We start from the raw sequence: 14,477 nt of genomic DNA on the forward strand, positions 1-14,477 counted from the left end.
TGTCTCTACCTCCCCATGAGCATCTGGGGGTTCTCCTGTCTCTACCTCCCCATGAGCATCTGGGGGTTCACCTGTCTCTACCTCCCCATGAGCATCTGGGAGTTCTCCTGTCTCTACCTCCCCATGAGCATCTGGGGGTTCTCCTGTCTCTACCGCCCCATGAGCATCTGGGGGTTCTCCTGTCTCTACCTCCCCATGAGCATCTGGGGGTTCTCCTGTCTCTACCTCCCCATGAGCATCTGGGGGTTCACCTGTCTCTACCGCCCCATGAGCATCTGGGGGTTCACCTGTCTCTACCGCCCCATGAGCATCTGGGGGTTCACCTGTCTCTACTGCCCCATGAGCATCTGGGGGTTCTCCTGTCTCTACCTCCCCATGAGCATCTGGGGGTTCTCCTGTCGCTACCTCCCATGTGGCCTTAGGAGAGCGGGGATTACAGATGCATGCTAAGTCCAGCTTTCTACACTGATTCTTGGGATCTGAACCTAGGTCCTCACACTGGCACAGCAGAGAAGTAATAACATCATCATCCTGATTTACACGGGGCCATGATGATTTGCATGAACACACCCCTCCTTCAGGCTCATCTATTTGATTACGTAGTCCCAGTTGGTGGAACCGTTTGGAAAGGATAAGGAAGTATGGCTTTGTTAGAAGAGGTATGTCATTTGGGGGTGGGCCTTGAAGTTGCAAAATCCCATGATACTCCCAGTTTGTTCTCTACCTCCAACTCTTGTATGAGATGTGAGCTCCAAGCCGCAGCTCCAACACCATGCTGTGTTCCTGCTGCCATGTTCCCCATCGTGATGGCCACAGACCCTTGATGGCTTGATCTGGGACAGAGTTATCCTGGATTCTGCTACAGCCTGGGGCTCTACTCCCTTGAGCAAAGAGAATCTGGAGGGCTGGGGGCAGGGATATGGTATAGACATCCTTCTCAAGGCTCCCTGAACTAAATTTGAATTTCCCTTCTTTCCTCCCAACTTCACCCCAGAGGTCAGCCAGGCCAAGCCTTGACACTCTAGCTGAATTGATAAGATGCTAAACAAAGCCGTTAAGGGTGTCTATAGCAATTGCAGATCCATTGCTCCTAGAGTTTCTCTTTTGTCCTCTGCCCACTGAGCGTGGACCACAGAATGCTCCCTTAGTCAGACTCCATCATCAGTGCCATCGGCTCCTCCTCAAGTACTCTCTGCTAGCCCAGAGAAAATTCTTCTGTCTCAAATACCAGGATTTCTCTTATTTATTTATTTATTTATGATTTCTCCTTTTAATGGACAAAGGAGCTCTGGGTTAGTGCTAAGAAAGAGGAACTCATTCCCCCAATGTCCAAAAGGCGTGTGATTTGTTTACACAAACTCTCAAATCCTATTTTAAAGTATTCAGAGTAAATTGTATTAATAAACACAAACCCTCGTGAATGTGGGAAATTATAGTGCTTTAATTTTCAAGGGATAAGGGGGGAGGGGACTCACTCTGAAATCTCCACTTCTCCAAAGGTCCCTCCCCAAGGCCTGCCCTTGTAAGAAGGGCCAGTGCACTGTGGATTGTGTCAGAGTCTTGCCTACCCGTGTTCATCTAGGCAGTGAGTCAGTCATACACCCAAGCTGACAGTTAACCACCAGGGGCCAGAGCTGACTCACACCCCAGCCGAGGAGGACACGTCCGTCCTTGATGCAGGTTCTAGAGCTTAGGAGTGAAGAAATAAAAATGACCCACTGGAAAATCGATGGGCTTCCCCGGAGCCGTGATGTAATTAGCAGCCCTGCCAGTCAGTGCCCATAAGTGCTTCGTGAAGCATTTCCTGAAAGAAATTAAGACCCTGTCCAATGGCCTTCCGATAACAGGAATAATATATCTGAATTTCATTCATTCAGAGATAAATTTCAGCCACTGTTGCTCTTTTCAGGCCACGGCTGAACAGTGTTAAATATTTAGATACCTTCCTGGTCATATTTAGAACAAGGGTGGAAGCCATGAATTACAGGGTACAACACCAGATGTGTTTATTGCCAGTGATCCATTTTACAGCCTTTTCCCTCGGCGGTCCCGAGGCCTCCAGAGTCGCCTCCCAGGTTCACCCTCTGGAGGAGTGGTCTCAGGGTTTGGCTACAGACCTGGTGTGGACTGGTTCTTACCAACACTCATCCTTGCCCACAGTGCCGCCAGTCATCCGAGTCTATCCAGAGACCCAGGCACAGGAACCTGGAGTGGCGGCCAGCCTGCGATGCCACGCTGAGGGCATTCCCATGCCCAGGATCGTTTGGCTGAAAAACGGCATGGATGTCTCAGCCCAGATGTCCAAACAGCTCTCCCTCTTGGGTAAGAACTGCAATGTAAATCCCAGGACAGGAAATGAGAGGCAAGATCATGGCTGGCATCTGGCTTGTTAAGAGGAAACAGACGTCCCCTAATGACTGGCACACACAGGTCCTGTGGGCATCTAGCAGTGCCAGCCTGGTCTTGGGCTCAGTCCCAGGGAATTTTGGCTGCCCCTAGCCACACCTAAGGACTGTGTTTTTAGCTCAACACTCTTCAGAGATCCTGAGGTGGCGGGGGTGGGGAGGGGGAGAGCTCGTGAAAGATTGTTCGCCCTGAGAGGGTCACCCTAAGCACTGTCTCCCCTGTAGCCAATGGAAGTGAACTCCACATCAGCAGTGTTCGCTATGAGGACACGGGGGCATACACCTGCATTGCCAAGAATGAAGTGGGCGTGGATGAAGACATCTCCTCCCTCTTCATTGAGGACTCTGCTAGGAAGACCTGTGAGTCCACTATTAGTTCTGAGATCCTCGTTGAGCTGTATGAGAGTGTTAGGGGGACAAGAGCAACGTGTTAACTCTCCAGGGTAGCGCCACCAACTAGGGGCCTCTGAAGGCAGGGATAAAGCTATTTCCTCTGTGCACAAAGCTAGGTACAGATAGTGACCTCCTCAGGCAACCTAGACAGCTCTAGAAACAAAGACCCTCCGGTCAGGACACAGAACACAGGACCACAAGGAAGCACAAACACCCCAGCTCTGCTCCCGCCTCCTATCTGACATACGACTGGGAACTCAGTCACAAAAGCCTTCATGCTGCCAGGTGCTCCATCCTAGTGGCCTAGAATCTCCCAGGTACAGACAGCTGCCCCCCTCTCTACAGTTATGCTTCCTTGGGTCTGGAATCCCGTAAGTGAACCCTTTACAAGTCTTAAGTAACTTTAAGGGGTTTTTGTTTTGTTTTGTTTTAATGTGTACCTGTGTGTGTACAGGTTCCCACAGAGGCCAGAAGAGGGCTCCAGATCCATTGGCTGAAGTTACAGATGGTTATGAGCTGCCTGATGTGGGATGCTGGGAATTGAACTCTGGTCCTCAGGAGGAGCATCATATGCTCTTAACCACTAGGTCACTTCTCCAGCCCCTTAAATAACTTTTTCATTACAGTGTATTATAATTATCTATTGCGTTATCAGTATGTATGCATAGGCAGGAACAAGCATGAAAGGGGGTTTAACGCTGTCTGTGGTACAGGGGCTTCCACTAGATAACACACAACTGGGGGTACAGCGGCCTCTCTTCTGGTAATTAGCACCCACTTCCTGGGCTAAATGTACTCCCCCTTGTAACCTCTGCTTCCCCAGGTGGTTCTGCACGTAGAATTCATGGCCTGGGTGCTATTCAGTCTCTCTCCCTCATCTCAGACTCCAAGCTAAGCCTTGCTCAATGACTGAGAGAATTTCTTCCTTGGAGAGTCCTAGGTGTAAATCAGCTTTTAGGATGGATGCAGGAAATGAGGGAGAGATGTTCTTCATTAGTTATTGTCACAGAATGCGGTGGGTGGCATTGGCCGCTGGGATCCTGGGGCTCCTGGGATTCATTTAGAAAGAAAAGGCATCGAGAGCTGGAAATGTCCACACGGGTCCAGAGCCATGGACCAAAGAGTGGTACAGAGTCTCCAGGTGGTGAGTGGGAACCAGAACAGTCCTCAGTGGATGAATCACAGCAGTGAAGGGTTGACACTGTCTTTCTCTCTCTTCTGGCTATCGCATCACTGCTCTCCTGACTCTCGGCTGCTGCAGTGGCAAACATCCTGTGGCGGGAAGAAGGTATTGAGTGCACTTGTCCTGTGCCATGCCTACAATCACATGTGTTCTTGGTCCCAGAGGGTCACCTTTCCCTGAGCGGCCCACCATCCTTGCAGAGCCTATATATGGGTGGGGGCAGGGGAGGGAGAGGTCACAGTCACACTCATGTGGCACACACATACACAGACCCAGCTCAGTCTCCTGAGTGCCACTGGGCACTGAACTTGACACAGTACATGTGAGGGACAGGCTGTAACCTTTAGTGCACCCTCTGCTCCCCACAGCCTTGGTGCCTCTGCTGCCATGAACAGCCAACTGGTGTGCCCTGTGTCTTTTAAGCAATGGTTTGCTGTTAAGCAGGGGTTGCTACAGAGGGAGTCAGGTTTATACAGTGGAGACCTGTAAGGGAACACAAGTCCAAGCACCACAGGCACACTGAAGCCACCTTACAGTATAGGGCTGGTGGCTGCTGAGGTCAGATTAAACAATGAAGAGTCGGACCAATCGCATCTCACCTCAGTAGTTAAAAGCCACGCCCTTCTCTTCTGATAGTTAAGTCCTAGAGAAGGGGACCGCGCCAGCCAAGAGGAAAGGGCCCCAGGCCTCAGGGCACTCTAAAATCCTAATAGGAGAAAGATGAGACCAGACAACAGCAGCAAAGGAAGCTGGGAGCCCTTTGAAGCCCCATAGCAGAAGCTAGATTTCAATAGAACCTTCTAGGGGGCGAATCTGGAGTCTGGGTCTCCTGTGAGGTTGACTGGGTGTTGAGTACGCTGACTGAGCACGGCACTGCACTCAGCCGGAAATGTAGCCGCATCTACACCCCGTGTGGGCTCCATTAAGATGTCAATCTTGTGTTGGCGTTTCTGGTGATTGACTTTCAAAGAAGCCCTGGGAGGCTGTTCCCAGAGTTGACATTTTAGCCCAAGGCTTGTCAGGTGGGTTATTCGCAACAGGGGTGTTTTGACATGGTCCCTTAGACACTGAGATCCTATGGAGCAGCATTGAGCACATGCATTTAGCTCAATCCAATTCTCCAAGGGACAACTAGCATTGGCCATTGAGATCAAGGCGATCCCCAGCCTGACCATCTTTGAGGGACTGGGTTCCAGCAGCAGGAACTTGTCAGCCTAAGCAAAACGTACTGGGTACTACAGAGCTGGCAGTGGGTTATATTGGTTCTCAGCCTTGGGAACACATCCTCCATGGTCCCATCTACCATCCAGAAGTATTGTGGACTGGCTGTCTACCCCTCACCACCAGGAAAGTGTATTACACTTCTACCATATCTCTGTGCCTTCTGTGACCCTACCAATGGCTAGAGGTTCATAGCCACACTGTGTTCACTCCTGCCAGGCCTCAGCGTGGGAAACATGTTCTATGTCTTCTCCAGCGATGGCATCGTTGTCATCCACCCTGTGGACTGTGAGGTCCAGAGACGCCTGAAGCCAACAGAGAAGATCTTCATGAGTTATGTGAGTTTCTGTAGCTGAGGCAGCTTCTGTATCACACACAGTCCAAATCCAGAGGTCATGCTCACGCATGCACACCTGTGTGAGAGACTGGGTTTCTTCAGTTCTGGTCATGATATGTGGGTGTGGCTCCAGGTTAAGAGAGGAGCATGAGGCAGAGAATTCTATGTCTCTATCCACCATCCAGCAGCTGTGAGGGCCAGGGTACACTGGGATCCAAAAGTTCATAGTCAAATAATAAAGACTGCAAAATGAACAGGCAGCATCTGGCACAGGTGTTCTTGTGGTAACTCTTTGGCATGGACACCTATGAATGAATGCCCAGAATTACAGAGGTGCTAATGAAACATAAAGCCAAGTATTATGTGACAGGTGACAAGGATTGGGCAGCAGAAGAGGTAACCACTGGGGGAAGATCCAGGGCGGGCCTCCCTGCTCCCAGTCTCCGGGGTTCTGACTCTGTTCTCTGTGGTTCCCTCAGTCTCCCTGGCCCTGAGCTGTTGCACCCTGACCCTGTTAGGTATCAGGGTCACAGTCCTGTTCTCCAAGACTTCATAGTACCCTGTGATGTTGGGTAGGATAGACACTAAAGAGAAAAAGGCCAAGCATGAGAGGCAGAGCACTTGGCACATCCCAGATGCTCGAATTTGAGGCGCCTGTGGGCTAGGTGTTGACTCTGTTTTTTAGCAATTAAACTTTATTATGCAACCCAACTAGCTTATAAAAGAAGGAAAAAGGTTAAAGGGACGAAAGAGTGAACCTTCCGGTAGCCGTTCCATGGGACGGATCCTTAGGTGTCTCTCTGGCCGGCGTGCTGATCCAGCTTGTCCGCTGTCCCTGTATGCTCACCCCGCTCCCGACTTTGTTATTCTCTTTCCCAACTCCTTTAGTCACGTGGGAAGGACCGGCTCCTTCTCCCGGTGAGGGTCCATTAGAAAGACAATAGTCCAGGTGGGGTTCTCAGGTCTGTTTCCTGAATTCCAGACCCAGGATGGCTCCACTCAGTATGTCACAAGGTATTCATGGGGTGTCCCAAGGGTAAAGCCCGCCAAGACTGCTCCCACCTGTGACAAAGCTTACTCCTTCCCACAGCTAGGGCTGGAAGCACCATCCAGATCTCATGAGTGTTGTCAAAAGCTGAGGAATGGACAAGGGCGTGACAATTAACTTGAGATGGACATCCAACCAAGCCCTGAGCTACCAGGGTCAGGAAGACCAAGAGAAACCAGAGAACAGAGATTGGACAGAGTAACAGGGAAGCCCAAGAGACTATGTACCATAGAAGACAGGGTAAACAGTGTTCCCATCTTTAAAAATATAAAATAAAAAGGACCATGGGGGCAAGCAGTGAACTCCTAGTTATATATAGCATGAGCAAGATTGGAGAAAATGAATCAAAGGTTGGTTTTAGACATACAAGTTTGAGGCACACATTAATCACCACAGTAGAGCAAGAGGCTCTACCATGAAAGAGCTGAGTTCACTGAAGAGACTTAACTAAAACAGAAACTTGGTAAAGTGCTGTCTCTGCAAGCATGAGAGCCTGACCTAGAGGCCTTTGAATGCACATTAAAAGGAGGCATGGCTGGAGAGATGGCTCGGTGGTTAAAGATACTTGTTGCTCTTGCAGGGGTCCCAGGTTCAGTTCCCAGCACTCACATGGTGGCTCACAGCCATCTGAAACTCCAGTTCCCGGAGATCTACTGGCCTCCAGAGGCATCAGGCACACATGCTATATACATACAAACACTCAAACAAAATGTTTTAAGCATATGTTTGCAATCTCAGCCTGGGGGAAAACAGAGGCAGGCAGCCGGGGGTGGAGGAGGGGGTTCATTGGACAGCTATCCAACCTACCTGGTGAATTCTAGACCACTGAGAAACCCTATCTCAAAAATAATAATAGAAAAATAATAAGGTGGACAGCGTTTGGGGAGTGGCATGTGCAAACATGAACACACACAAATTTGGGAGTGGTGGGCAGGCACAACACTTTTGGTGGCTTTCTTAGGCACCCTTCCTGTTCTCTACAGCCTCAGTGGCCTCCGGGACCCTCCAGGGCCTGGCTTCTGTTTATCCCTAAGCTCACGGCCATAAAGCTATAGGTTGCAGTGAGGGCAACAAGGAAATAGACTTTAGAGAAGAAATCCAGGAATGAGAGTCGTTCCATGTAGGAAGATCTGCAAACTGAGCACATGGTGACAGTGTTGACCTTGGTGAGTCAGAAGTTAGTGGTATGCAGGGCTTGCATGCCATATCCTATGTATGAATCCCAAGGAGTCTGAGACGAGAAGAGAAAAGGGGTGTAAGAGGGTTAATGGGTAGGGACCCTAGATGTTGACGTTGGGTGGGAGAGCAGATACATGGCTCCCTGTCTCCTTACAGGAAGACATCTGTCCTCATGGAGCAGGAGATGGCACCCAGCCATGCCAGTGGGCATCTGCAGTCAACGTCAGGAACCGGTACATCTACGTGGCCCAGCCAACACTGAACAGAGTCCTTGTGGTGGACGTCCAAGCCCAGAAGGTCTTACAGGTAAAAGCTCTTGTAAGAAGTGGGAAAGACTTGAAACTGTAGGGCAGTGTCTGTTTTGTGCACACTCCCAAACTCCTCTGAGAAAGGCTCAGCCCAGGGAGAGACTCTGTATCAAGCATATATTACAATCTGCCCAGCACTACTGTAGACACTATGAACAAGGACACTGGAGGCCCCGGCATGAGAGTCTAGTCAAGGAGCAGGACACAAAGCATTATTTCAGGGCTCTGTAAGGAGTAAGAGCTGTGGAAAGCTGGGTTTAATGTGACCAAAGAGCTGTAAGGCTACTTGAAATCAGTTCTCACTCTGGAGCCGAACAGAAGCAGCTAAAATCCGAATGCCGCCGCCTGAGACACAGCTGTGGAAGCCACACATGGAGATGATGGAAAGGGGTGGAGGCCGTGAACTTGGGGGTAAACAGAAGCCAGCCCCTGGAGGGTCCTGGAGGCCACTGAGGCTGTAGAGGAGAGGAAGGGTGCCTAAGAAAGCCACCAAAAATTGTTCTGGGCATCAGTACAGCTGTTGCCTTAAGAATGGCAGGAAGTAGAGCAAGCATGGAGAGGAACTTAATCTGGGCACAGGAGGCTGGCAGCATCAGAGGGCCATGGTGAGAAATTAGCAGATTCGTGTTATTTTTAGTTGTGTGTGTGTGTGTGTGTGTGTGTGTGTGTGTAACTCCCTGTATGTGCATGGGAGCATCAGATCCCCTGTAGCTAGAGTTACAGGCAGTTGTGAGCCCCCTGATACAAGCACTGGGGACCTAGCTTTGGTCTTCTGGTAAACAAGGAAGCACCCTTAAGCACTGAGCCATCTTGCCAGCCCTCCTAACATTCTTTCTGATTGGGTTAAATATAAGGCTTGAGGGGAAAGGAAGGGCATCAATCACGTGCCTCACTTCTTGGTTAGCCTGAGTAGAGGATGGTGGTAACAGGTTAAATAATGGCCCCCAAGAGATTCCATCCCAGAAAACTGAACATGGCCTTATATACCAAAAGGGGCAGTGTAGGTGTGGCTAAGGACTTTTCAAGTCAGGAAATTCTGGAAGATCCAGGTGAACCCTGACTGCAATTGCAAGGAAGAGGCAAATGATGGTTTGACCACAGGTGAAGTCGGAGATGCAAGGGTTAAAAGCAAGATGCTATATTTCAAGGCTGAGGGTAGAGCATGAAGCAGATGGAAAGGAGATGACATTTGAAATGGCATCAGGTATTCAAGTAGATATGTCAAGTAAATAGGTCTGACGTCAAAGGAGAGATGGAGGCTGGAGCTATCAGTGTGAGTAGTCATCACCCCGTGGCCTGATGAAATCTAGAAAGCAGGGCTGAGATCACCCTGAGTATGCCAACAGAGAAGAGGTAAAGGATGGAGGCCCAAGGCTCTCCCACATTTAAAGATCAAGAATCAGAGACAGGCAAGAAAGACATCTGAGGAGGAGGAGCCTGAAAGGTAGGAGGAAAACCTAGGGCAGGCGGTACTTCAACAGGCAGAAAGAGTGTCTCCAGAGGGCGGCAGTGGTCACCCCATGTCCAGCATCTGAGAGCTGGCCACTGGATATCATCTTGCTGCACTGTAGGCCACCTTAGAACAGCTAAGATGGTAACAGTCAAGGCAAGCCGGGGGGATGGGAACTTGAGTAGGAATGATTAGGGGAGAGTGTGGTCGTGGGGAGGGATCTAAGCAACTGTTTGGAGGAGTTTCAGTGCAAACTAAGAGTATAGAAATGAGGAAAGGAGGCCAGGCGTGGTGGCGCACGCCTTTAGTCCCAGCACTCGGGAAGCAGAGGCAGGCAGATCTCTGTGAGTTCTAGGCCAGCCTGGTCTACAAAGCAAATTCCAGGACAGCCAGCAAAGTTATACAGAGAAACCCTGTCTCGAAAGAGAGAAAGAAATGAAACGAAAGAGGGGAAAAAAAAAAAAAAAGAAACGAGGAAGGGAATACCAAAGGGATGTTTTCAAAGAAATGTTACCCCAGATTGTGTATGCTAATGCTAAAAGCTCTTTTCCATGCTCCTTTCTATGCATCATCAAAGTAGCCTGCAGTCAGTGGGCTCCATTGCGCACAGGTGGGGACACTAGCCTTAGCCAAGAGAATATTCCTCCACTAGGTGCAGCTAGGCAATACAGGGAGCATTAGTCAAATTACAATTTTGGGGTTTTTTTTTCCCAGTGAAACAGAAGTAAGGTTATCACCAAGGCTGGAGGTTTGAGGAAAAAGGGGGAAACTAAGTGCAAGATGAGACTGACCAGGCACACGTGTACAGAAAGCCGGACAACGGTGGTTGCCCACTGAAGGGCCGAGACTAGAAAGTTAACCTGAAACCAGTCTGCAGAGAGGTCTCTGTGCTGCCCTGTAAACTATCATGAATGTAAAAAAAATAATCCATGGAGCCAAAGCTGCTGTTTCTTTTCTGGTATTTGCAATGGGTTTTCAGTTTCTCTTTTTGAAACCGATTCCTGCAGTCAGAGAACACACTGAGTAATGTTCGTCTTTTGAAGTATATGCTGGGGCTTTTTGTAAAACTGAGCCTCATGATCAACTTTGATAGATGTTTACTTTACGAGAACATGTATTCTGGTATTAGATGTGCTATTTAATATGTGTCAGTTATGCCAAGTTGATTCATTGTGCTGTTCGGATCTCCTTTCTTGGGTGATTTGTTTTGTCTGTTCGGTCTATCAGCTGCTGAGGTATGTTTTTTGAATCCACTATGGATGTAGAGTTATCTACTTCTCAAAGTGCTATCCATTTTTACCCTAAGATTATAGTCTCTTCCTAGGGGAAAGATTCTTTTTTTTTTTTTTTTCCTTACAAAACATCCCTCTTTATCCATGGCAATGCTGTGAATCTGTTTTTTAGTAATTCCGATATAACTAAATCATATTTTAATTAGAATTCTCATACTACAATTTTTCCGTCCTTTTAATTTTCAACTTTTCTATGACTTATATTTAAGATGTTATTACATTAAATTTATCTAGTTTAATTAGTCTCTTACTTAAAATATTTGGTCCATTCATATTTAATATAAATTTGTATAGTTAAGTCTTTCTACAGCCTTACCTTTTATTTAGCCTGTTTATAATGCTTTTTTTTTTCTCATTTTTGCTTGTTTTTGACTTAAACAAATATTTTTGTTCTTTTCTTCTCTATTGTTTACTGAAAATGTACTCATGTTATCATCATCAGAGTAACTACAACACACATCCTTACACTTATATCTTGGCTTCCCTTCTTGCAGCTGTGCCAAAATGCCCTGACAAAAGTACTTAGGTGAGAAAGGGTGTGATTCTAGATTACAATCTATTATTGCAAGGAAAGCAAGTGCAGAGCTGAAGCAACCAGTCACAGCACATTGGTAGTTAAAAATCAGAGAACGATGAACTAGTAAATGCTTACTAGTGCTTAGCTTACTTTCCACTCCTAAACAATCCAGAATCCCCCTGCCCAGGGAATGGTGCTGCCTGTAGTAGGAAGGACTTCCCACTTCAGTAAACATGTTCAAAGTAATCCAACATTGACAAGCCCTGCTGCCCATCTCCCTAATAGTTCTAACTTATGTCAGATATAAAGTTCAACACTAACCATCACACTTTAATAGCCACTAATTCCTTTAATGTTCTTCCTGCCCTTTTTATTGTTATGGTAATTAAATATACATAATTAACACAGACACACATATGTATATACATATGCATCCAGGCAATAACTGATATTTATCCATTTACCTTTCTCGTCCTCTTTATTACTGAGGTGGGTGGGTGGTAGTTGCTTTGACAGCAGTGTCACTCCACAGGCCAGGCCTTGAACTCACAATCCTCCTGCCTCAGCCTCCAAAGCGCTAGAATAGGTTCATTTTTTTATTAGTTCTTTTAGTGTTGCTGGAAACAGGTCTCAGTTTTGTTTGAAGTAAAAATATTTTCTGTTTATTTCTGGATAACTCTGGGTGACAGTTGTTTTCTTTCAGCATTGTAAGATACTACCTATATCTTCCTTTGCTGCTGGGGCCAATTGTACTTTCCTCTCTCTTTCTCTGAGTTCTTCTTTGTTTAGCACTTTAACAGCAATGTCTCTTTCTACAGTGATCTTTGTATTTGTTCTGAGACAAGGTTTCTCTTGAGTTTGCATACTGAACATTAGATGGGAAATGTCTTTAAATATTCTACTGCCTGGTGCTCACACTCTTCCGTAGGATCCTGTCTTTAAAATATTTTGCCTTTTCAGTGTATCGCACACGTCTCCTCCAATTTCAGTTTGCTAATCCTACCTTCTCCTGAATCTAATGTGTGTGTGTCTCTTTATTATTCTATCATTTTTACCTTCAAATTTTCTATTTAATTCCCAACTTCATATACATTCTTACATCTTCTTGTAATCCTTCCTGTTATGATTTTGGATTGTAAAAAGATATCTGCCTCTTAAAATGCCTAGTGACATTTTGGGGGGGCATGGGTTTCAAGACAGAGTTTGTCTGTGTAGCCTTGGCTGTCTTGAACTCACTTTGTAGACCAGGCTGGCCTCAAACTCACAGCGATCCACCTGCCTCTGCCTCCCAAGTGCTGGGATTAAAGGCGTGCACCACCACATCTGGCCACCTAGTGATTTTTTAATCTAAACATTCTACATATTTTTACGTTGTAAGGTCTTTAAATAGCTGTCATCCATCAAAAAGGATTTCCCCTTTCCTCTGCTAGGCAGAAAGAGTAGCAAGTTGATCATTTAAATTTTTCTCAAAGGCCAAGTCTACTCTGCCACCCCCTAATCCTGAGGCTTTTTACTCAGGCTCTTTTCTCCTGCCAGACTTCAGTGGCTCAGCACAGTGAGACTATGGAAAAATCCCATTCTGAATTTAATAAACTTCTGGCTTAGCTCTTCAGCTGCCTCTTTCACAGCACTGAGTAGGAGCATGAAATCTCACAGGCAGGGATTAAGTAGAAAGGGAAGGTAATGGCTACTGTCTAAACGCCAAGGAAATCTTGCAGTGAAGGGGGCAGATAAATGGGCCCTGTGTGCCAGAGGAGGAGCACAGGAGAAGGCTCTTTAAAGAGAAAGATGGGGAAGCTGGCGCCCTAAGGTGGTAGCATTGCCGAGAGATGGAAAGCTCTGGGTAGGAGCGCGGCAGTGACAGGTGCCGCGGCCTTTGGTAAATGTATTAGGTACCTGTCTTCTTGTTGTGACCAAATACTTAACAAGAAGCAACCAAAGGGAGAAGGGTGTGTTTTGGCTTGAGTTCTGAGGGTCTATGGCAGCAGCAAGAGTCTCCAATGGTAAGTGGCTGGTGTTACTGTGGCCACAATCAGGAAGGAGAGCGAGCGATGTGTGTTCGTGCTCAGAATGCCTCTCCAGATTCTTCCGTCAGTCCTGGCCCAGGCTGTGGAAGGTGCAGCCCATATTCTCCTCTCCTCAGCTAAACTTCTCCAGGAACATGCTCACAAGCACAGCTCGACATGTGTCTCCTAGCTGATTTCAAGCCCCGTCCAGGTGGAGTGGACCCTGACCACCACAGTGAGTGAAAGCGGTGGTCAGGAAGCAGGAATAGATGCCAGGGTCACAGGGGCCTACATGGACCTTGGAAATTAATCTGAGCCTCCCCTGGGGACTTCAGGGGGTGGGAGTTATTAGAACAAGAAAGCAAAGTGAGACTTTAACGATGGTGGAGAAGGAAGAAGGAACGCACTGAGGGAGCAAAATTACAGGTTCAATGCTGCACATTAGGGTGAGGCCCTCACTGAGTTGTTAGACTTCAGTACCAGTGAAGGGATGTAGAAGGGGTCAATGGAGAATCTCTGGGACGTGCCAACTCTCAGTCAGGAAATGGTGAAGGATGGTGTGGAGAACAGGAAGTCAAATGGCGTGTTTATACAAGGAAGTGGTGACCATGGGTAAAGCCCTGTAATGTAAAGTAGAGGGTCATGAAGTGACCGCTGAACTTTTGAGGAGGTCTAGGATACCTCACCTTAGGGGAGGAAGTGCAAAATGAAAAGTATGGATAGGGGGCTCACTAGACAGTTATTTCGTAAAGTTTGGGCCAATGTGGACAGAGATGGTCTGGGATTTTCTTCCCCCAACCTGACTAAAAAGGCAAAATATGGGTAAGTCAAAGTTTCAGAATTTATGCTGATGAGGTGTAAGTTATGGTAGTCAAGAGAGTAGAGGAAAGGCCATTGAAACCATGGAGGAAGTGGGACTTTGGGTTCTGTAATGGATAGTTTTGTCTCATCCTGACACAAGCTATAGCCACCTGAGAAGAGGAAGCCTCAATTAAGAAAATTCCCCATTAATGGCCTGTAGGCAAGCTGCCTATAGGTCATTTCCTTAACTGGTGATCCTATAGGGGAGGGCCCAGCCCATTGTGGGTGTTTCCATCCCTGGGCTGGTGATCCTGGGTTCTATAAGAAAGCAGGCTGA

The 14,477-nt window shown here is 47.5% G+C and overlaps 1 protein-coding gene across 1 annotated transcript in view; it reads left to right on the forward strand.

Annotated features, from left to right (window-relative positions):
* The window catches only part of Fstl4 (follistatin like 4), a 409,490-nt gene that overhangs the window by 383,289 nt on the left and 11,724 nt on the right, over positions 1-14,477 (forward strand). Inside the window, exons 9-13 of the mRNA XM_051167894.1 lie at positions 2,161-2,322; positions 2,631-2,765; positions 4,060-4,086; positions 5,422-5,540; positions 7,923-8,072. Coding sequence (XP_051023851.1) covers positions 2,161-2,322; positions 2,631-2,765; positions 4,060-4,086; positions 5,422-5,540; positions 7,923-8,072 — 593 coding nt within the window. The remainder of the gene's footprint in view (positions 1-2,160; positions 2,323-2,630; positions 2,766-4,059; positions 4,087-5,421; positions 5,541-7,922; positions 8,073-14,477) is intronic.

The sequence above is a fragment of the Acomys russatus genome, chromosome 25, assembly GCF_903995435.1.
Source record: "Acomys russatus chromosome 25, mAcoRus1.1, whole genome shotgun sequence".
NCBI classification, from domain to species: Eukaryota; Metazoa; Chordata; class Mammalia; order Rodentia; family Muridae; genus Acomys; species Acomys russatus.